Genomic DNA, 24,604 nt, shown 5'->3' with positions numbered 1-24,604 from the left:
CTTGCTTCAACAGGTGTCCTGATGATGGAACTTCCGTTGCAAAGGCTCCTGACGCAGCAGAGTGCAGGAAGTCACCATCACCTGGGTCTGTCAGTTTGACACTTGTTGTGCTTGTACACCATGACCATGACGGGCTTGGACGTGACGTAACTGGAGAGGTTTCGAAGCTGCAGCTCCTCTGTCGACAACACGACTGACCCGGTAACATCTGTCAAGCATCAAAATGCCTTAAACGGCTAACCGTTGTGTTATTCTAAAACGGCAAAGTCGCGTATGGTATTGTAGCTCACCGGGCTACTGTTACTCAGAAGCTACCGAAAGCAATGGTGCGAATTTCGTTGCACATGAAGCTATTTCATTGGAAGGCTGTACCCGTCGTGACCGAGAATGGATCTTATCTCACTTGTCCCGTTGTCCCGCAAGATGGGGTGCTGATCCCTGTGCGCTGTTCATGTTTGCACTCATTAACTTTCTACAGCTTCGATGCACACTGGCCATATCTGCTGTGCACCTACATCTGCATTTTGACATCATTTGTGACACGCCCGCAACCTTGGCGAGACTTCAAGAAGCGATGATTGCCATACAGTGCTGCATTCGTGGAAAAAATGTAAGGTTTCCACTCAGACGTCTTCCCTGACTGCGCTCGCGCGGTATATGTCGGCACCGTACGACATGCATTTTAGTGATCAAGCAGCACACCATTTCTCGCAGTATTCATTGACCGACTGGGCTGCTTAGCCCACGCCGCTCATAAGGTGAGCATCAAAAGCACAGTACTGATCGGCCGGATGTTCCATGTGCGCTCATGCTGTATACATGCGCATCCTCTGCTAGAGCTCGTTGCGCTTGAAGTTTTCGCTAATCGTGGGGTGCATTCATGCGGTCGACGCTGCACCTATACAATGCACTGCTATCTTATTCCCTGCGGTACAGTGCACCTGTGCTTCGCAACATCCGTAATTCAGCAATTCGTGCGCTCCAGAACGCGAGCGCAAGCCCTCCAGACGTGACTTCCAAAACATGCCTTTGCAGTGGCAGCAACGGTCAAAACCTGTGAGCATCCGGTCGTTATATGTACAGTCGTGAGCGATATAAAAGGGGACAAAATATGAGCATTAATTTATTAATGCTAAAGCATCACTAGTCCCATTACGAGAAAATCCAAACCCAGCGGCGTGTGTGCGTGTGTGTTGGTGTGTGTGTGTGCTCGCAGACGGTACATAAAATCCCAGCGATGGCAAGAAAAATAGGGTGACGTCATCAAGAGGCCGAAAGACGCACACAGCAAGCCGAGCACCGCCACTTAAGATAATCATATACATGTCGTTCATGTATAGTATATACTCCCCACTGGTCGACCGCAATGTGGCGCCAGTTTTCCCGGCAACATTCGCAGCAGAATCGTAATGCAACCGTTTGTCGTACAGTGTTCCGGGTGGTATCGTACGATTTCTCGTTGCATATAGCTTACATATGCCAGTGAAGTTGGAGACTAGCTTGTGACAGGGATTCGAACCGACGACATATGCACCATTACTGCGCCATTTCCTTTCCTTAAAAACCAATTTCCATATCAAAATTGGGATGCAACCCTTCGTCGCATACGACGAACGGTTATATACTGCGTTCCGGGTGGTGTCATACGCGCGCATGTACGGGTGGGTGTCAATGCACCCAGGGAGTAACGCTTTCTCATTCCCACATGTAAACAGTCTTAAGTGTCTCTGCCTAATTTTTGATAACTCCATAAATATGCGTGACAAGCAGTTTTTTTCTACTTTCTAACTAGTTTTCCTGCTGGCGTATAATATCTAAAAGTAATTCTCAACTTAAGTGGAGAAATAACCAGAAAATTCAGTTTTGTAAAAAAGTTTGTTCCCTCTCATATAGCTCACGACTGTATACGTTGGTGTGGAAATCCTGAAAATACATATGCCAGACATCTGACATGACTTCCCCGTCACTATCTTGCACATCTTCCTGCCCAACGACTGTTTCGGCCAACATTCGTGCTGCTCGTCGCGTCTCTGCCATCTCAAAAAAGAATGTATATGCATCGTCCCCTTTTATGAGACCCACCTGGAGCTCACCGTTCTGAGTACGGCTCAGTGGTAAACGTGATGTGCCATCGCCCTCTCTAAAGCAGGCTTTTCTACCACTTCTGTAATAAATACATACTGCAGCTACTGCCTGCAGGTCTACTCGCATGACTAATCTATGTCGAGCAGCTCTTCAAGCGCCAGTGGTTACCTGCACAATGTCTCTCGAGCACGTAGGTATATACAGGGGATTTCACCTAAGACTTTCTTCAGTACAATCTTCTTACAAGTGCTTGAAGAAGAAATGCGGTTATCAGTATTGATGATGGGCACATGCGGCTCCGAAGCGTGGTCTAAACATGCCTGTCCACATATAAAAACACGGTAGACAAGAAAATTTACACACGAACAAATAAAGACAAACACAAGCAAACAAACCATATAAAAACGGTAATAGTTGCTAGTGCGCAATGACATTTATCTTCAGCCTATAGATTTCCTTTCGCGCTTTTGCGCAATAAAAACTACTTACTAAACGTGCGCGCTTCCAGTATTACTATAGTGAGCCTAAATATACTGGAGTAAATCACCACAGCTACGCCACCAAGCCATGTATACATATTTCCATGCGATGCTTTATAATTGCCTAATGTAGAGTAATAATTGCAGCCTTGAAAAACCCCCATGCTCGCAATCGTAAAACTGCTATAGACTGAGCTGAGGAAGGCTAAGTACAATCTTCGCAAAAAAAAAAAAAAAATCGGCCTACTTCGCGGCTGCACCCTTCAGTTTTTGGCCCTCGCTGCCAAGCTCCTGTGGCGTTGTTGGCGCCCCAAGATTGCAGAGAGGAGATCTTTTTTTCGCTGTATAGAATTTCTGGACTCTTAGAGCGTCACAGAGGTCCATAAGCACGGCGCGGAAGCTGTTCGTGTAATCGCGAAGAGAGCTGCGTATTTTTGGGGAAGATTGCGCTGGCCTTGCCTTTGGGATCCTGTCTGCCGGAAAGTTTATCGCAAAGCGCTTTCAGCATTATGCTGGCGTTGGTTTGTGCTCCTTGTCGTGAAATCACGTTTTAAGTTGAGTGTGAGCTAGGGGGCACTTGACTGCAGTGTTCTTAGTGTTCCTGCCGCAGGAGGCTTCGCAGGTTCTTCCACTGCCGCTTTAACTTGCGTTTCGAGATTCGTAGCTAGATGGCTCAGCCAAACTATCAAATTTTGATATTCGCTTCCCTTTTCAACATTAATGTTCCGCTAAGGATCGCACTGAAAGAGCAGTTTTCTTACAACCACCACTGCCACCAGCTGAACTGAGTTCTTTGCAGCTCTCCCAATGGACTCCACTTTATCATGTTATTCGGGCATATCGACTAAGCTCCTCACTCCATCTTTCACTGCCGAACTGGACTCTATTTTCCCTTTCTTGGCTTTCACTCTGACAATGTTATAAAACCCCGATGGTAAGTTTAATGAGCATCGTTGAGTAGACAATATGTATTTCTTGTTGGCTTCATGCTGTAAAGGTTTTTACTCATGATATAATAATTCAAGGACTTCATTTTCATTGACCCATTCATTATGAATTGGTTGCACCCACTTCTATAACCGGATGACAATTTTAATTCTTTGCTGAAAGTGACAGATTCGTTCTCGCTTTTTTTCGTTTTACTCTTGCTTACGATGGCTGTAAAACTCAGCTGTCTCATTTTATGACAGCAAAAGTTTTCCTGCCTAGGGCTACGACGTGCCAGCTTTCCCGTCGTGGGCACATATTCGACTGCCCGAGTGTTCAACCTGGGCATCGTAACTGTCACCATCGTTGCCGTAATCAGTCACGTAGTGCTTTGTAAGCACGCGATTTTTTGTGATTCTGAATCGTACATTTTTTCGCTACTTGCCAATTTTAATGCCAAATAGAAAAAAAAATCATTCTGCATTAAGAGTGCATTCTTGAGCTCCAGCTCGCAATTTTCTAGTTCGAGAAGCGTCCGGATATTGGCCAGAGATCTCTCTCGGGCTCAGAAACACTGGCTCTGGTTGGTAGCGCAGCGGGTCAACAGCCGAGCAACGGGACAGGTACCGAGGAAGTTTTAGACGAGAAAGGTAACTAATTTATCCCATTTTAAAGAGTTTTAATAGGTGTTACGAGACAAGCAACGAGCGACCCTGAAGTTGTCACGCTTTCTTTTAAGTCGGCCGTCGGAGGCAGAGTGCTGCCATCAGTTGAGCCTATGCCAATTGCGTACGCCAGGCTTCTCTCGAGGTTAACCTCGAAGAAATAATGTGAAAGTTTCGATATGAGCTTAACACTTTTGTTACACTTATTGAAGACATGAAAAAGCGCTATAAAAATAGTTTTATCTGCCCGCCATAGCAGAGCATCGACCGCAGCGACGGCCTAGTGGTTTGAGCATCCGCCTCGCATGCGGGGGACGTACGGGGTTCGATCCCCAGTGCCGCCGGGTACCCACCGGTGATACAATGGGCACAACCCTTCCCCTGCCTGGTGTTCGGCTTCTTTAGGGTGAAATGCTTGGGAAATGGGTCTTCGACCCCACCTTGAGTAGAAGATAACCTTGTGTCATGACGCTCTTCAGCCTCAGACGCCCTTGCGCCATAAATATTCATCATGATCTATAGCAGAGAATCGCGGCGCACTTGGCGATTCTGGGGCAGAATCCACATTTTCTGTCCAATGTTAGGCAAACAAATATGAAACCTTGTCTTCTCGGCATTCCCATGATGGACGAAGTGCTCTTTAAGAAACTCGCAGAGACAGTGGCACCAGCCTTCCCTATAGGTAATATTGAGAAACTTTATGCACGGCACAGGGATAAAGGCGAGCCTCCATCTATTTTTTTCCTTTCCACAGAATGCTGACCGCGAGTATAGGCACTTTACTGCCGCCGCAATCAGTCCGGCCGAGCCACAGGAACCACGCACCGTCATCGTTGCATAATGCTCATCTTTTTCCGTCTGCGGCAACACTTCCGCACTGCGCAGCTCACCTAGGTTACACTCAAAACCACCCATACGCCTTTAATAACGTACCATATTGTACATAAGGCAGCGTATAGCGTGCATGCGCAGCGTACAAGACAGCGCCGGGGAAAAGATAAGCTATCCATGCTATCCGGGTGACAGCGGAGGAATAAGCCGATGAAGAGGAACAAGTAGCAGACGAATAAGACGGCGGTAGGGCCTTGACAGAATACAGGGATTCCACGGGCAATCGCAGAACCTGCAGCACATAGGTAAGTTCTGCAATTAAAAAAAATGTTGCGGACCTGAGCCCGAGCAAACACTGACAGGTCCCTATCCATCCAAGCCTGGATTTGTCGCCTCATGGAGATTATCTGTGAATCCCAGTAGGCTCCACTGTTGCGAACTTGGTGAAGCGGAACCCCTAGGTACTGAAGGGTCCCGCAGTCCCAGCTTATGCCACCAGAATGACTTGGCCTCGCACCCCAATGACCTAACTAAAACCCCTTGGATTTATCTAAATTAAGAGCCGCACCTGATACCTCACAAAACTGTTGAGTCAAATGTAATACCTCAAGCACACTCTTTTTGTCAGAACCAAAGTGGGCGACATCATCTGCATAGGCTAAAATCTTAATTTCACGCGCCAGGGAGAAACCACGGATAGTAACACACTAACACACGCCGCCGGCTTTTCCCGTAATGGGACTAGTAATGCTTGCGCATTAAAATAGAGGCAAGAAGTGCATGCAAAAAGGCTGGGGAGGAGCTCGCTTATCATGATGGCGGCGAGTCTGCTTCTAGCTTCGTAAAAGTGATGCCAGGACTCCAACTGACCTTTCAGTTCTCTACGTTAGGAAATATGTCACAAGCGTCAAGGACATCCCGCTGTTCGCGTATACTTTGTCGTGTACTGACAGTGAGGTTTTAGACTGGCGTACAGGCGCATCCGTTGTCGTAACATTGTCATGCCACACTCTCGCACTGTGCGTTGCACATCGTCGTCTTCATCAACTTCCATCTGCGGCGCGAATAGATCAGATCAGCCTAACCTCGACCAGAGCTTAACCTCAATCTAATGCCGTCGCCAGACGTGCCGACGACCTAGAAAAGCAAACCCATGAGCCAATCAGGCTAAACACGTGCTTTCGCACGTCTACTCTCTTTAACTACACTAAAACCCTATATTTTTTTTTATCTCTCTGAACTCTGGCCACAGTTGCCCTTGCGTCAAAAAAAAAATGACATCACCATCATCATTCCTTTTTGTAAACGAACCATTTAACCGCTGACCTATAGTGTCTCCCATCTGCGTCACGACATAGCAATTGCCGGAAGATAAAGCAAGGCTAACCCCACCTGTAGCATTCAACACCTCAACTGAACTCAACTCACTCCCGACATGGCAGTGTTACGACAACGGATGCGCGTGTACGCCAGTCTAAAACCTCACGGTCCGTGCACGACAAAGTGGTGAACAGCGGGATGTCCTTGACGCTTGTGGCATTTTTCCTAACGTAGAGAACTGAAAGGTCAGTTGGAGGCCTGGCATCACTTTAACGAAGCCAGAAGCAGACTCGCCGCCATCTTGACAAGCGAGCTCCTCCTCAGCCTTTTGCATGCACGTCTTGCCTCTATTTTAATGCGAAATCATTACTAGTCCCACTACGAGAAAAGCCGGCGGAGTGTGTTAGTGTGTTAGTTGGTGTGTGTACTCGCCAGATGGTACAGAAAATCCTAGTGATAACACGAAAAATAGGACGACGTCATTTCAGCAGCCGTAGGGCGCACACAGCAAGCCGAGCACCGCCATTTCAGACAATCATACACATGTCCCCCCCCCCCCCCCTCCTGGTTTACCTTAATGTGGCGCCAGCTTTTCCGACTACATTCGTACCAAATCTGTGAGCAATCGTTGTCGTACAGCGTTCCGGGTGATGTCATACGATTTCTCGTTGCATATAACTTACATGTGCTATATATAGTCTAGTTGGAGGCTAGCTTGCGGCAGGGATTCGAAACGACCACATATGCGCCTTCAATTGTATGCCTTTTCAGACTCGTTACCTATTCCCTTAAAGCACGGTTGAGGTGTCCACCGATATGTGAGACAATTATGCGCCATTTCCTCTCCTCAAAAACCAATTTTCATATCAAAATTTTGATGCAACCGTTCGTCATCCAGCGTTGCGGGTAGTGTAATACGATTTCTCGGTGCATGTAACATGTGTCTTTAAGTCAGATTGGAGGCTAGGTCACGACATGTATTCGAACAGAGTGTCCGAGTGTTTCACTCGGACCTTTGTGCATTCAGCGTCTGTGGAATCAGCGTTCGGAGGCGCGTCTTCGTTTCATTTCTCATTGCACAACCTGCGTCGAGGTCTAACGCTCACGATGACGCACTAATGTTTTCGCCTTCACAGCACGTAAGCCCTCTGCATTTTTCCCCTCATACCGCCTCCATCCACACCCTTCCACAATGTAGTGACGTCGTCTTGGCAACGACACTATTTCTATGTCTAGCATGCCAAGGTGGCTTTCACGGCAAACATAAAAACCCACGTAACTTTCACCACAGTTTCTACAGTGCATGGGAAGGCCCTGTCGTAACATTCTCCCTTCCTCCACCCTTCTTGCTTTTCCACTTGCCCTTGAGCTCTTTTTAAGTCCCGCTGTTGGAAGCTTGACATGCAAGTCAACAGGGCACTGACACGAACATTTACCGGCCCGACCAGATTCTTCCAGGAAACCTCACCATAAGAAATGAACTTTTGGTGCTATTTCTCGCGCCCAATTTTTTTAGTTAGTAAGAGTGGTGGACGTGGCTGCAAAAAAAAAAAATCAGTGTGGATTAGCTGAGCCAATCCAGGGTATACAAAGCGACAGATGGCGTTCACTGTGTTCATTGGCGTTGGCGTTGACAATGTCCTAGACGGCGATGACTTTGAGCAAAGGAAGGGAGCTTAACTGGCTCCCTGGATATGCGGACGCCTCATTCATGCTTTGATACATGTGGCGATGGTGAGAGAGAGATGTGGCCTGAATGCATTAGCGCTGACAGCGTTGTGGCTGACATGCGGCATTGCAGCAATAGCTAGGCCGCAGCGTTCATTTCGTGATCAATCTCTAGCGATCACCCATTAACTGCATGCCACCTCCCAGGGTGGCAGGGAGGGCGCGCTGCCTATCCAGTGTGCGGAACGCAATCAAGGCAGGCTTTTCCAGTTGGACACCAACGCCACGTACATGAAAGCGAGATTGAGGTAACCGTCTCACATATCCCGCTGGACACCCGAACCGCGCCGTAAAGGAAGGGATAAAGGAGGGAGGGAAAGAAGAAAGAGAAAACTGAAAATTAAAAGTTGGATATTTAGGAAAGGCGCGGCGCCGCGCAGCGGTGGAACACCTGTGGCTCAGTGCTACTAGTGGCGCATGCGAAGTAGTGACTAGGGGGCGAGAGAGAGAGAGTGAAATATCCGCGGCGAGGCGCGCGTTGTGACGTCATGTGCCTCCTCAGAGCACCGGCCGCCACGGCGAAATCACAAGTTCGCGGCCAGTAAAGCTTTCGCTTTAAAATTGTCTTCCGTGCGCGCCCCTCATGTTGCACACTCGCAATCGGTGCTTGTATGGGACGAACTTATTGTGTTTTCCAGGAGACAGAAAAGTTGACATTTTATTTGCCAAGGATATTCGGGTCACACATTTCCGTTTGAAGACTCCAATCTTTTAGAGACTTTATGAAAGTGGCTGATGACAAGCCCTTTGTAAATATGTTTACCCCAGCCGAGCCGCCCGGCATCAGTTAAGATGCACAAGCTGACAGAGCCCTCATTAGACAAGAGGTCCGATAGTCTGGTGGCGATAAAAACGACCAAATAGCGGCAGCAACGATTGGACTTCCTGTCAAGAGAAAAACTTTCCACAGCCACCCCAAAGACAGCCCGCTTACATATTTTACTACATAGCAAATGATCGAGATGCTTTTGTGTTAAACACGCGGAACGTGCTGTCTATAAAAGATGTTTACTAACCGATCTATAGGGAATCACTTTGAGCGTAACGCATCTTTTTACGTCTGTGAGATGGATGAATATAAAATCAAATAACATGTTTTGATATCCTGGGGCTATGCTGGGGCGTAAGTTTTTCGTCTAAACACATTCCATTCACTTTATGCACACATATAGGTTGACGGAGATTCGAAATACACCCTCGCGCAACTAGCATGGGGTCGCTTTGCAAGTGCAGTAAAGAATTTTACTAGCGATCTCGCGCACAAATCTAATGAGAAACTATGACTACTTACACCCGTTTACTGTTCGCTTTGTTTTCCTAACCTCTGCGCAACGCCGCACGCCGTGGCATGTATACATAAGTGAGAGAGCTGCGAAGCTGCAGCGCACGCCACACACAGCCACACTGGAATGGACAAGTTAAACCGCCAATAAAAGTTATTTTTCTCCGTGTGCTTCGTCCGCGACGTTTTATTTATTTTGCGAAGAGGTAAAATCATGTAACACATGACATAAACGTACCAAGCGGCATCCGAAGAGGCGCTCGAGTTGTGAGCCCCTTCGTAAGCTGTGCCTGAAGTCCGTGTACTTAATCACACAGCGCGCCACACGCGCCGGTTCGCCCGTTTATTTTCTCTCTCTCGCCTTTTTCTTTCTCGCGCGTTAAGCATGCAGCTACGCTGGGCCGATCTGCGAAAGCAAGAAAAAAGCCGCCGAGTGGGAGCCGAGTGCATGCGCAGTTCAGATATCGCCCATGGCAAGACACCCAAGGCTGCGGGCAGACTGGTTCTTTCCCCGCGGAGAGCTTGCCAGAGCCTATCGCAGCATCCTCAGCACCAGACGCGTTCAGAGGGACCGTGCGGCGAGCACCGTCGACGACGCTTCTTAGCGACAGCTTGGGTTTCTGCGCTGGTCTACAGGTTGGTCTGGTTCGATTTGTTTTCTTGTTTGCTCTCCAAGCACCTGTGGCCGCCTGGCATCTGCCCGACTTGAACCACGGTGAGATTTGAGGCGCACATGACACTGGTACCGAATGGTCTCCGATGTTTCCGGTGACTTTGGAACGGCCGGAGACCTTACGGCGCCTGCGTTGATTCACGTCTGGCGAGTTGGCGGTTTCTCTGGCCCGCCAAGCATTGCAGGGGCCAAGCCGTTAGCAGTTACGTGACTACTACTACTACCACTACTACGTCTCGAGTCTGCTCGCGGTGTTCGTGACCAAATATAGATCGAAGTTTGGCCCGCATATGCGCGCTCTTTTTCCCTGTCCACTCTTCGTCGGCAGCTGTAAATGCAGCGCTGTCACGAGCCGTGGTTAAGGTTATGAATTTATGGCCAGGGGTACTGTTTTATAGCGGAGTGATATTTCCTCCCCTAGTACATAGCAGCCGATCCCACGACAACCGCACAGTACACCGTTATAGCTCAGTGTACAAAGCGCTGAATCGCTCAAATTCGCGCGCGAAGGTTGCCTTAGTATAATTTGCCCGAAATTGCTGTGGCAACAAGCAGACGCTGCAGCCTTCCTGGTCTCGATTGGTGCTACTTCGCGCCTGAAACGCGAAACATTACGCACGCACTTCCATTGTGGGCGACGCAACCTGTCCGTGCACTTGAACTCTGGTGGGGTTTTTCCACCTGTGCATGTTATGACGGGTTACAGATGCACAAGTCTGCTCGCCCGATGTGTGCGCTGCGCACTTGGGTATTCGGTCGCGCTACTTGGCCAGTTTTCCCGAGGTATGTCCTCTTTGATGTTACGTTGGTGTAGGTGCGAGTATCCAGAACTTTCTCGCAGTTTTATTTTTTCCTTTCTGGTGATTTGCTCTACTGCAGCGGCTGTACATCGTTTGCTAAGCGAAATCGAATAACTCAGGTGCACGCCTGCTCTGAGTAAGTGCAGCAGTGAGAGACCTGGTGTTAAACCCGTCGGAATTCGCGGCTCAAAATAGCATATTCGGGCTCAACTACTGCCGTGGCTTTCTCCCTACAACAACGCTAGACGTAGTTGAAATATGTAATGTTGTGCCTTCTGGTATTTACACTGACTGAAAAAGTTCCAGTCAGTGGGTCACACATGGCATCCGTGTTAAACTTGTGCATTCATAGCAATTTCGTTGCTCAACTCCTAAAAAGCAAAAAAAAAGAGACATAGATGTAGATGCAGCTGTGCCAAGTTTACGATACATTCATGGACATAGTTGGGTACGTTAGGCCCTGCACCATGCGCACGCACTGAGTACTCCTCTCAATGTGTCCGAATTGAAAGCACATTTTCGCACATTGCGAACGTAGCAGATTGGCGAAAACTGTGTCATGTATAAGCGGCAGCAGCATTGTGGAAATCTCAGCAAGGTCACAATTCCGCCTTACTCTATATAAACAGCAGTAGAGTGTTTACGTGCGGCACCAGTAACACTGAAGCATGGTATGGAAGAACAATAAAAGAAGATTATGCGGGGAAAAGCATGGTCGAAACTTTGTCTAAAAACGACACGACTTGAACGAAAGTATTTTAACTAGTTCACTTTAAATGGCTTTATCCTTATGGGCCCGAACCGTGTATGCATTAAAACATATATAACTTGAACTTTCGCAGCCACCGCAGGAACCGCAATGGAGCTCGGTGAACTTGCGTTTTTGTCTGCTTCTATCACGGGCTTTGGTCTATGCATGTAAAGCATCTAGTCGCTGCTTGGGTAACTGAAACCTACAAGAGCAATTGTAGCATATCCCTTGAATTTCTGTCCCTCAGACCATTTGTTTTCTCTCTAGACATTACTTAGCAATGTTGGTATGCGAGCCTATATTGGCCGTTACCTTTCTTTTTTATTCACACTAACCGAGACTCGCAGCACGAATGGAAGGCAAATCTAACTGCCGCTTTGATTCTATGCCACTGGTTCAATATATCCATAACCCTGTAAGAGTAAACGCGTGCAACGTGCAGAAAAGCAGGCATAACCTCAACACCAGTACGGACATCAGGAACGCCGAGCACGTCTTATTCTGCAGGAATCTTGCCCGCCTTGCAGGCACGACCCGATCGACACACTTAGAGACTCCGCACGGGTGCCCAGCTCGTAATTGCTCCAACGCGATTACGAATATCCTTGGTTCGGCGACTCGATGCATTGCATAAGTGTTAGCAACGGGGTCTACACCTGGCTAAAAATAATCGCTCAACTCCTTTTTTTTTTTTAATGAAGGAATATCCTTCGGTTATGCTACTTGTGGAGTTTTCAGGGTGGAATGCACCTTTGGATTTGGAGTGATCTTGTGGCTGCGCGCATAGCGTTGAGCGACTGCAGGTTCTGAGAAAATATCTCGAAGCGCTGCCGCTAATTTTTCATTGCATAAACGAACAATCAAAATTACCATGTGATCGCCTGGTGCGCGAGGGAAGCACTAGCTTCCTTTGCGTACAACCACCGCCGCAGAGCACCCCAGGACGAGTTACGCATGATGTCGTTGATGGTGGCTGGCGTCTGATGGTGGTATCAGCCACGTCCGCCGCCTATATTACGTTTAGTAATTCGCCGAGTGCTTTTCGCCGTTATGCCAGTTCGTAGCGCTATGAGTGATCTTCCGCAGTAAGGGAAGAGCTTATGAAAAGTGAATGCGCTTGACATAAACGAGAAGGCAGACATGAACAATTACATCATCCATGTAAGTATCTTTATTTACTTTGCTTTGGACTTTCTGTCTCCTCTTCCCCGAGGAAGCGTCTTAGGCAAGCGAAATCAACTGAGTGTTGTTGAGAATGGTGCGGTGTGGTGTGGATTTGCGCGGATTTTTTTCCCACTGGCCTGAAAAGAAGGGCGCCAGCGGGTTAGCAGTTGCCGACGCATATTTTGCGGCCACTGCAAACGCAAAACGATGTCGGGAGCAGGGCTTCGGAGATGAAGGGATTTTGTTCTCAGGGAGCGCGTTTTGGGGCCTAAAGTAGCACCGCTATCACGTGGCAGTTCTTGCGTTTCTTTCGCGGGCTTTCTTTTCCTGTCGGTAAAAGGTCTATGTGAATGATATCTTGTCGTGAACGTGTCACTGGGCTGTTTTTCAACACCCTTTACAAATTCACAAATTCCAAATTGGCATTTTTTTTGCGAAACCAATGTTTTAGAAGTTAGCTAATTAATCTACTAATGAACTAACTTGAAGAACGAGAAAAAAAGGATAAAGAATAGGTCATACAGCTCTCAGCAACAATCAGGTTTCCTCTCCTAGGACGCTGCTTTTTTTTTTTAACACGTTAATTCGCTGCGTCGCGGGTCACCGGTGGTTCACGTCATGTGCACATGCTGTGAGGCTATGAATACTGAGTCGCAGAATGAAGACGTGGGACATCTCAGATTTTCCAAAGAGCCTGCGAAAAGCACACATGCCAGGTCGCTCTTGCCATGTGCTGGCTATTCTAAGAAGTTGCCTTCGCCGCTGGATTACTGGTGGCCCATGTCACACCCATGAAAATTTATGGGTGGGGCCACGACGCAGGCCACGACGCACTGAGATTACGACTCCGAAAATTGCTGCCGCAGTGAACGTGCTGAGAATTTCGTTCCATTTCGCTGGGACACCCTGGCTGTAAAAGAAAGCGCGGGAATATACCACTCAAATGACAGTGCTTCTGTGGGTTGAGCAAACAATCATTTCTGGTCACTTGGTGCACTTTTAAACAGCGAGACGATCAGCGCGGTAGCTCAGAGCCTATGGAGTTCAGTTGCTGAGCATAAGATCGCAGGCTGGAACCTGGCCGCGGCTCCCACGTTCCGATTAAGGCGGAGTGCGGACGCGTCTGTGTACTGAGGTTTCGGTACGCGTTAAATCACTCAGTCGAAATCGACCCGGAGCGCACACTGCGGCGTTTCACATTGCACACAGCGTGGTTTATTTTCGTAAAACTTCATAAATATTTGAAATTCATCGAACAGCCGAGGTTCGTATACGAAGAGTTTACCTTCGGATGAGGCTGTTCCCGTTCGTTTTTTTCGCTGATCGTGCGGGATGAAGTTGTCATGTCAACCGTGTCACATCGGGTGATACGACACGGATAACATAATCGCTCTGCCTAGCGCAGGGCTGCTTTGCTTGCAGGTGCTTTGAGTTGTTTGATGCAACTATTTAAACATGCGATAGTTTAAGCTGCGCAGCACTGCATGCTTCCTTCGTGTCTGTAACATTTGTAGGCAGCCGTACCTCGATACTGCTCCCTTTTCATCCAGCGCTCACTTTTTATCTCCCACCTCATCTATGAAATTTGGCTTTGTCAAGCACTACGTACCTTTAGAGTCACAACGTGTAGTCCTTGTGTCTCTCCTCACGTGCTGACCTTCTACCCGCTGGGCACGCTGAGGGGTCCGAATGTCGTCTCAGGCGTGGATGTAAATAATTTTAAGAAGAAAACTCTTTACGATTATGCTTTCTCATTAATGCGTTGACGAGCGCAGCTATTGTATACTTTTGCGATTCATGCCTTCGTGGCGCGAACTGCGTGGTTGTTGTCGTCAAAACGTGTTTATTTCATTTATCTGCTTAGCCATAAGGTTTCTGTCAACGTGGCGTCATCCAGGTGCCTTTTGCGCACCATATCCCCTCTTTAGCCTGTCCTGGCCTCTTCTTTCATCAACGTGACCAACTTCAATGGAAGCGTTCGTAGTTGAACCAATCAGATGCGTCGAATGGTCATGTTATTTGCGAGCGTGGCTCGAGCGCTGTCGGACGGCTGCATGCTCACAGTGACGCCATGGCGTAGGGTCACGTAACCGATTCTGCTCAAGCTCGGATGGATGTATGCTCGCAGTGACGTCACGGCGCTTGGTGACTTGACCAGCCGTAGTGCTACGCCAATGCCGATGGATAAACCGGCAATTATCTAATAGCTGCTATGCTGTATAACAAAATTGTCAGGTGTTTATGCTCTGCTGCGCACCGCGATAAACTCAGCGAAAGCTGTCACCGTGCTGCTGGCTGTCTTTTGCTAAAGCCTACAACCTACAGTGTAGACCTACAGACTTTGCGGCAACCTGAGATAAAAACAACGATCACAACGTGTGCATGGTAACATGCCTGGCGCTGGTCATGTGATGACACGGGGCTTTTCCAGGAGCGGATGTTGACGGCCTGCGCTTAGACCGACAGCATCCGCCAGGAAGGGCTCCCATACCAGCTTTCCCTGTAGAAATTACAGTCTGTTCAAGTGTCACCCTGACAAATAGCCCGAAGGGTATTTGAATGTCGCACGCACGTATTTCAGGTTAAAGTGGCCATGACAACAACGTATTTGGCCTAGAATTATTCAAACGGACTTCGCAAGCCGTCAAACGCTACCCTTCCTTCCTGGTGTCAGTTTTTAGAGTGAAACCGCGGCATGAAAAAAAAAAGAAAAGAAGAAAGCAGTTCATAACACCGTGGCCAGGTTGTGGACGGCATAAAACTCTGGTACAGAACGTTCCGACGATATTCTATATGTGTATCAAAAGCTATTGTGTCTGTATCTGAACGCACATACACACGCGCAGCGATCGCGCTTCCTGCTGCCGCTGCTGCTGCTGATCGCCCAAAAAGAGGAAAGAGCGGGATGTGGATGGCCTTTCAGGCAGGCATGCAATTTTCGAGGTAAACATTAAGTCCTCATCGTCTGGTTGTTTTTTTTTTCTCAATCGAGATACACGTGGCCGTGGGCGCGCGAGAGAAGGGAGCATCCTGTAGCGAACGGAAGGGAAGCGTAAACATGTGATGCTCAGCTGCGAGCCGTTGCCGCGCAGCACGGCGGCGGCAGAGGAGGCTTTCGGGCTCCAGTCCAACACTTGTTCGCTCGCACTTGCACGCACCGGGGTTGTGGCCTCAAGCGGAGCCAGTATGCTTCCAGACACTGTAAGTTGCCTCTCGTCTGACGTGGCCGAGACTTTAGGTCGCCCTCAACACCGATGTTCCGCACGCTCTCATCGCGGATATCGCCACATTAGGGAAGGCCGATCCTCGCGCTTCGTTGCTCTGCGACACACACTGCAGTCATCACTCGATGCTGGCGCGACACCAGTGTGTTTTGATACAATGTGTGATACGAAGGCCAGACGCTAGCGAAAACGGTAGAATAAATTAAACAAAATTAGATAATAAGGCTTAGAAGTTGAAATAAAAATAAATAAGTCGTTTTTGCACCGTGAGTCAACACAAGTATATATATATATATATATATATATATATATATATATATATATATATATATATATATATATATATATATATATATATATATATATATCCAAGTGAAAAAATGACCAATAAGCCGTCGAGAAAGTCTCCTTGGGGCGTCGTCCGCTCCAGCAAAACAGCACAGGGGCCGCGTGAGTGTTTAGCGCAGTGCTGAGGCCGGCAGTCGGCGGGCGGCTGGTGAAAGGTCCACGGGCGCCCAGCGCTGGAACAGGTCCCGATAGTGACGTCAGTGGCCGCTTTTCCGCGTCGTCACGCGTTATCAGCTACAAAGACGCCAGGCAGTTTGCGTCACGCTGGCCGAGGAGTATCGCGTGACCGCTGCCGCTCGCGGGCTCGACAGCGCCAGGGCGTCGCGCGGAAAGGAGAAACAAAATTAAATAATAAGGCTTAGAAGTTGAGCCCGTGACGTTACTGCTCGGGCTGTGGGGACAGCAAGGAATTCTCGGTGGCAGTTTTTCGGAGCCCCGCGAGACATGCAGCACTGCGATGTGAGGGGGGGGTGGGGGGGGGGGGGAAGGACCGCGGAAACTTGTTTGCTGACCGACGGTGGGGCCACGTGACGGCGCGTCAGATGGCAGCCTTGAGAGATTCTTGGGTCTTCCCTCGGCGACCTTGTCCTTGTTCAGCAATCGAGAGACTTTCCCTCGAGCGATTTTCTCTGGGCAAGCGTGTCGTAAGAAACAGCCAGGTCGAAAGAAACCAGTCCGACGACCAGCGGCAGCGCAGCGCAGCCTGTCCAACTGGCAGCCTGCGCTGCCCATTACCTTGTCTACGGGTGTAACCACTCCGAGAGAGGGCGCGTCCCGCTGGATAAACCTAACTCGAAACGTCTCTTCGGACGTACATGCGGAGAAAATCCGTGGCCTGCAGGACAGATGCAGCGCGCGCGCGCGGACCTTTGTTTTTGTGTGGCAGCGCAGAAGTGCGTTCCGACGGTTCTTGAGCTTTTTCTTGCCGAAACCACTGCGCTGTGAACTGCTTTGCCACGGAAGTTCCAGGAAAGACAGAGTAGGCTAGATTCAAAGTACTCCGTTTTAAACTGCACTACATTCGGGATGAAGTACGGGCAAGCTAGCCAACACCTCGCTTTCGTGTTTTCAGAGCGTCATTTTGCGCCAACTCATGAAGCGCGTGTGGATGACTGCGCCTCGGCGCAAGGACATGCGATGTTTTCGCGAGAAATGGGAGCTTGGAAAAAATGCTGTTTACACCATACAGCTTCGATAAGTATTTGTTTGTTGAAATAATATCTTTAATTAGCCAGAATATAAAAAAATATCTACAGTGTTTTAGGGAAGACTAAGTAATTATCGAAAATAGGCTCTTTGGGGTAAAAATATGGCTTTTGAGGCATAGTTTTAGCAGTGTTGGCGAACACCGGAAACCGGTGAATTGTCTTAAGAAGTAAGTTGGTTAACTAATTTCTGATAATTAACTTTTTAGCTATCACAGCTATGCAACAGGTTAAAATGAGAGATTTGCAGCTGGTCGCTAGTAAGAGCCATATCAGTTTCTAGAATTTCGAAAACCCGATTATCCTCGGCGCTGTGGATCGAAAAAATTTGCCTACAACGTGCCAAAATACATGCGCTTTCGAAAAACATGCATGCAAAGAAACCTTTCCAGTGCACGTAACTAGTCAAAAAAGCCAAATTTTGTCGAGTCACAGTGCCAAGGCTAATCGCGTTTTCAAAATGCTAAAAACTGATATGGCTATTACTAACAGCCGGCTACAGATGTCTTATTGCAACTAGGTGCCTAACTCTACAAGTTAAACAGTTAATTATTAAAGATTAGTTAACCAGCTTACTATACTTAAGACGATTCGCCGGTTTTCTGGTGTCCGCCAACACAGGTAATACTATGCTGAAAAAGCCATAATTTTACCTGAAAAAAACTTTTTTTCAGAATAACTTAATCCTCCCAGAAACATCATGTATAGTAAATATGTAGTCTTGCACTGCCAGCGGCAGAATCATCATTCTGGGCGCATAGGCCCGTATGCACAAATTGACGAAAGCTAAACTGTCAGAAATGGCCCAAGAGATGCAACACCAGAAACAGGTATACAGAAACAAATCATTTAGATGCTCTCCCAGTCCTCTGCATGCAAAAGAACAAATTATGATTATGAAATGTTAAGATAAGAATTCGATCAGTACATGTGCTTCGTTGTTTACTTCCCTGCGAGCAATTTAAACATGTACTTTTTATCTGTATTCACGCCTAAATAAACTTTAACAAATGCTAGACTCCTAAGTTTTACTAACGTTAATGATGAACAACATGGCTACAGGAAGCATCAGTTCATTGCCAACATGTCGGAAACGCTGCATTCTTGGGTCATATGCATCTGCCAAACTGAACGCGGTCACCTTCCGATGTTTACTTTTTGAAATTGTGTAGTTGCTGGTTAAAAAAAAAAATCTGTACGGGAAGGGGGCAGAAGGTTTAGTTCGCATATATCAGTGTGTTAACGTAAGCTCACAGATATTGATTAGAACCATATTTTCGAAATATCGGTCATACAGAGAATGTAGACGATTCTTTTACCGATACCTTCAAATTGTTGTAAGAACAGTTCTGAGAGTACAAAATACTCACGAGACCTCGTAGGGCGTGCAAGCCATGTATTAAAAGAGATTGTTTGAAAATGGTAGGTTTAGATCGACCGTTCGACAGAATGACAGATAACTTTTGCAAGTCTTTCGGAGGCCTCGCAGAATTGAAGCGTTATCGAAATGAAGTAACTTCATGCCTGTGTCGCAGGAAGAAAAAATATATATAGACAGACTATTTAATGTAATCTTATAAAGCTTTCAGACAATGCCAGTAAAAAATAATAACGCCTTAATTCCTAAACCAATAGTAAGTTATCTACCAGAAATCACAGTAAGTAAACAGGACATTTCGAGAAAAATTTAACAAATTATTTTGAGCGTCTACTGTGTTCCACTTGTCAAAAAATTTCATGATTGCGCATTTACGAAGTGTCTTGAATCGCGAATCTTGGACAGTGCATGTTTCCCGGGAACAGAGAGCAATACATTTTCTCAGTTCTTTTCAGACCCTTAGAAAATGCAAACCTGCGGACACGCACAGATTCTTGATTCCACTGTTAAAGGGACAGCCTACAGTCGAACACGTGTATAAAAAATATTGGCATAATCTTTTAGACCTTTGCCTATGATGACAATAGCGTGGGCAGAACTTGAGGATTTTCCAGGAATTTATATCTTCAATGGGCAAAATAAATCATAGGAGAGCTGACGGTCGCACCGTGGACGTTTTGCCAAAACTTCGAGGCTCTCCAAGGTCTCTGGCTACGTCGCCTTTAACCTTTGCATCGGGCGAGGGAAATGTCGAAAAGCCTCCTCTCAGGACTGTCGCAAACCGGTTCCGCTGCCGCTTCCATCGTGCTAGCGCACGAAAGTCCGGCGAACAATATGGCGACGCTCAGGGAGTCCTTTTTTTTTTTGCAAAATTGTATAAATGCATAGTGTTATTTCTGTTATTTTTGCTGAAACTTCCGGCGCCTAATATTTTTTTCGCTTGCAACTTGTTACCGTTTCTTGCGTGGTTTAGCCATGCTTTCTCATCATCTATTCTAATGCCTTCAGAAAGGCAGCCTACCGCTATGCTGCCAGTGGCGCTGCCGACACAAGCGGTTGTTGGTACCTGTGATAGATATGACCAGGTTTATTTTACTGATAATATTTTGAAAACCACTTTACTGCTCTCAGCTGTAGTTTAAACAAAAACTATGCATTTTGGTTAATGACGCTCATTACTGCCACTGCACTTCGCCTTGGCGGCGCGGAGGACGTCGTGCCCATAGAGTTGCTAATTCTGTATTGTGTTCCCGATATTAGGGTTATCAGGTGCCGTCTATCATTGAGAAAACAAGACTATCAGTGGAAAATTTAGGTTTTAATATGTTCTGCTGTGTCTCTCAGCGCCACAGCCAGGTTTTCGTTTATTAGGGCGAGGAGATTAATAATAATAATAATAATTGGTTTTTGGGGAAAGGAAATGGCGCAGTATCTGTCTCATATATCGTTGGACACCTGAACCACGCCGTAAGGATATTTAGACTGACGCAAAAAAAAAACGTAGTCGATGAAAGTGAGTAGACTGTCCCTTTACAGTAATGAAAGCGGCCCTATACAATAGAACACATAACCCGGTATCGCAAAAGAAGAATATAAAAATATTCAAATTTAAAGGTAACCTGCCAAATCATCGCCCCATTTCAATGTTCCGTATACACACCTAACTTTTCTTTGCGAACGAGTTGGATACACTTTGATTGCTGTAATTAATCACATTTGAGTAAACAGTACATAATCTGCTTTCGCTGTTTCGTCGGAAATGCGTTGTCTAAAAGTGCAAGATGTTACAGGGGACGCCGACCCAAATCACTTTCGAGAGGGCCTTTTGTCTGTGTCCTCCGACACCCTTGTGAAGCTTGATAACATTTCAATCCGAATGTTGATGTGTCGCCGCGGCGGCTCAGTGGTTATGGCACACGGCTGCTGACTTTATCCCGGCCGCGGCGATCGAATTTCGATGGAGGCGAAATTCTAGAGGCCCGTGCACTGTGCGATGTCAGCGCTCCGTAAATAACCCCGGGAGGTCGAAATTATCCGGAGCCCTTCACTATGGCGTCCCTCATAGCCCGAGTCATAAAGCAATTTTGATGTCATACTGTCCCAAAACGTATACAGAGCTTGTTTTGTCTCCGGTGAAAAAATACGCGCTTTTCTTTTATAGTGAACGAAAATGCAGCACCTGCTCGTGAAAATAGTTCCAGTTCTGCACGGATATCCACCAGACGTTCTCGACGACTGAACATTTATTGCGGCTTAACAGCACGATGACACACTTGTGCAAAATACGATTGTTTTTGGGCCATCAATACAGAAATTCACATTGCACTTCTTCAGATGCGGTGTTCAAGGCTCGGCTCGTCAGTGCTAAAAAAAAAGAGACGTTTTCTTCACCGAAAGACAACAAATATAGATACCCACTGTTCAAAGCGCCATCACAGCATCATGATTATTATAAGTTTCTCGTTTTTTTTTTCATCGCAGTGTTCTGGTGAAAACTTTTTTTCTGACAATACTTGCTTTTATTTTTTTTTCAGTGTGCACCCCAAATAGTTTCATTTGTTCCTATCCAAAGGTAGATAACATGTAGTTATGAAGCGCTCTTTGTGAACAAATAATTCCACGAGTTGGTTGCGCTGGTACTCTCACAGAAAGAAAATGAGTAAACAAAAAAAAAGGAAAAAGATGCGAGTACGATTGGAACGCCGCGTGAGACCTCGTACCCTGAGGTCAGTTTCTGGTGTAGCAAACAGAGAGCGCGCAGCTTCGGGGTCAGCGAGCGTTTAGAGGCCACCAAAGCAGTGCTGGCCTACGAGCCCACTGCACTGCGTCTAATTTTTAGGGACCGCGGATTTGGGGCTTTAATTCAGGCATCACACTTTGTGTCGATCTACAGTGGACGACGGCTTGTTGAACAACCCAGGGGCACGTGAACGCTCTACCTTTCGTACGTGACACCTAAATGACTCTCTAAATAATGACAGTGGTAGCGAAAATGTGCCGATAAGAGGGCTTCTAAAAAGCAGAGATACATCAGTATAAAAAGGCGGTAAAACTAAAGAGGGTAGAGAAAAATGACTATAAATTTCGTTTTCTTTTCTTTTTAAAGTAAGATTCCCAATACGGAGATACTAAAAAGCTCAGAAACGTTATTCATTTATAGATAATTACTATGATCGTGTTACAAGATCATAGGGTGGGAACAGAATTCACAATAGAGGCACACACAAAACAAAACAATCATGCAGGCACATTCAGAAGAGTGATGGATCGGGCTAGTGGGTAATTCAAATAAGGTTTCATGGCGCAAAATGAAGGGACAATACAGGACACAAGCGCTTGTATACAGTCTTGTCCGTTCATTTTGCGCTATGGAACCTCATACAGACACAGAAAATACAATATTATGGCAGGCTAATTAACTACAATCAAGTTAGGTGTTCTTCAGTCAAACAAAATGATATATGGGTCACAAGATCATCAGTGAGGTTCTTCCACTCGATAATGGTTCTTGGAAACCAAGTCTACTACCTGTAGGTTTAATGGAGGTAATATAAGAGAATGGCGGTTCCTAATGGCATACCCAGAAGAATAAGTAAATATATGGGAGGTATTCGTATTATTATGACAATTTATTAGCTGAATGAAAAATGTCAACTAACAAATGAGATTTGTGTTGCGAACGAATGGTAAGCCACTTCTAAGGAGGCCGCTGACTGGTTTTTTTTTTTATAAACTACATTCAAACTTTACTGCTTTTTTTTTTCTGAATTCTGTCTTACTGATAATGTCCGTCTTACTAAAAGGATAAATGATTAATACTGAGCGTTTTAAAATTGGTCAAATACGGCGCTACAGGGAAGGGAGCGTGTATTAGGAGCAGCTACCCTCAGCGAACGCGCGAGAAAAAAAAAATATCGCGAAGAGCGCTAGTTGAAACACAGTCCAAATGTTTCGTCGAAGAGACGTCATTAGATATCGATAGGCATATGTACTTATAGTCTGTTACCTCAGAAAGAAAATGTCATTAGCGGCATACCGATGCAAAAGAGGTTCCCTTTGAATCTCATTCTCATGTATGCTGTTTTCTTTTTCAATATTGACATTTGCCACCAGTAACGCCAATAAACTACTTTTGCAAAATCATTGTTAAGTCTAACTTGGTCCTCAGTTGAGCTGATTTCTCTACAGTCAGGTTGTCAGCATATAACATATAATGCCTGTATCCTTTAGTGTCTATATATAATCCTTTGACGTCCCAAAGCGACTCAGGCTATGAGGGACGTCGTCGTGGAGGACTCCGGATAATTTCGACCACCACGTGCACTGACATCGCACAGTACACGGGCCCCAAGCATTTTGCTTCCATCGAAATGTGACCGCCGCGGCCGGGATCGAACCCGCATCTTTCGAGTCAGTAGCCGAGCTCCATAACCACTGAGCCACCTCGGCGGCTCTAACTTAATGCGACTGGACAGATCATCGCCTTTCCTGCTAACTGGCGCACACGAAATTTCTTTTGCGTTGATGGCCCCTTGTGTTTCCATTGCATGGGCTCTTGTCTGCTCTCCTTATCATGGTGGTGGACCCATGTTTCATTCGAGAATAGGTCTCCTGGATTTCCTCTAAGCACTTCTAAATTCTCTTGGCTAAATGGCTGGCGACATTATTTTTGCTCGGGCGTCAACATTTGTGGCATCCCCCAGCAAGTGACTTTTCACATTATAAGAATTATTGTCGATTATACCCGTGATAATGCGGGTGATAGCTCTGGCTAGTTCCACATTGTGCTCTTGCAGTTGTTGCATTTGCTTTGAATATTTTTGCTTGAATGCTTTGCGCTGTGGTCGTGACAGATTCCGCACCACCCATAGAGAGATTGTCTGTAACGTCACAGTTTGGTTTCTGTCCTGTGCTTGTTCCGGTTACAAGGCCAATCTGGTGCCAAGTGTGACAATGACGGCCTCGTGCTCAGGCAAGTGCATATTGATGTGCACTGGCGGTGCGCGGAACAGGATCCCGGCATGCAAAATCTCACTATTGAGGGTCTTCACTGTTCCTGCCAGAGATTGGGGCTTTCAGACTTCTTATACACGACTGGTTGAAAACTCGGAATGCATTCTCTGTTGATTTTTTAGAAAACAAGTCGTCATTCGCGTAAAGGCTGTTGTTCTTAAACTTGTCATTATGAAAATCTAGTATTTCAATATTAAATTCATATCAGCACGGGCAAAAGTTGGAAAAAACTGAATGCCGTTCTTCTGATCAGACATATATTATTAGAGAGTTTTAGCCCCACCATACAATGAACACGGTCACTGCTACCGTACTAACCGTACGGCAAATGTGGCTAGGCAAGCCTGTCAATGGTGGCAACGGCAACACGTTACCGTATATGCCATACGGCTGTCCGGTTACGCTAAACCATTATATTAAAACCGCTGTTCGGTGATCGCAAATATCGGTCACGATGTTGCATGGAACTAATTTTTTTTATATTGCCGTGCACAAAAATTATATAGGGAATAGGCACAGAATCACGGTGAACACTAATGGAGGCCTTGATCGTTTGTAATAAAAGAAAATTAAACACAATATAAAGCATAGCATTTTTATTACGAGTAGAGTTGAACAATAACACCGGCCCAGTTTATGTATGACCACTTTAAGTTCCCGGCTTAAATTAACACAAAAAGAGCTGCTGCCTTATAATTCATCCCATTCAAAAATTGTGAAGAGAGGGATCG

The 24,604-nt window shown here is 46.5% G+C and overlaps 1 protein-coding gene across 1 annotated transcript in view; it reads left to right on the top strand.

Annotated features, from left to right (window-relative positions):
- Window positions 1–15,753: 15,753 nt before the first annotated feature.
- Window positions 15,754–24,604, top strand: part of Tat (Tyrosine aminotransferase) — a gene marked incomplete in the record, with an annotated part of 51,036 nt that continues 42,185 nt past the window's right edge. The window contains 1 exon segment of the mRNA XM_077647019.1: window positions 15,754–15,906. Coding sequence (XP_077503145.1) covers window positions 15,769–15,906 — 138 coding nt within the window.

The sequence above is a fragment of the Amblyomma americanum genome, chromosome 1, assembly GCF_052857255.1.
Source record: "Amblyomma americanum isolate KBUSLIRL-KWMA chromosome 1, ASM5285725v1, whole genome shotgun sequence".
NCBI classification, from domain to species: Eukaryota; Metazoa; Arthropoda; class Arachnida; order Ixodida; family Ixodidae; genus Amblyomma; species Amblyomma americanum.
The sequence above is the reverse complement of the archived record's forward strand: the minus strand, read 5'-3'. Positions and strand labels throughout refer to the sequence as shown.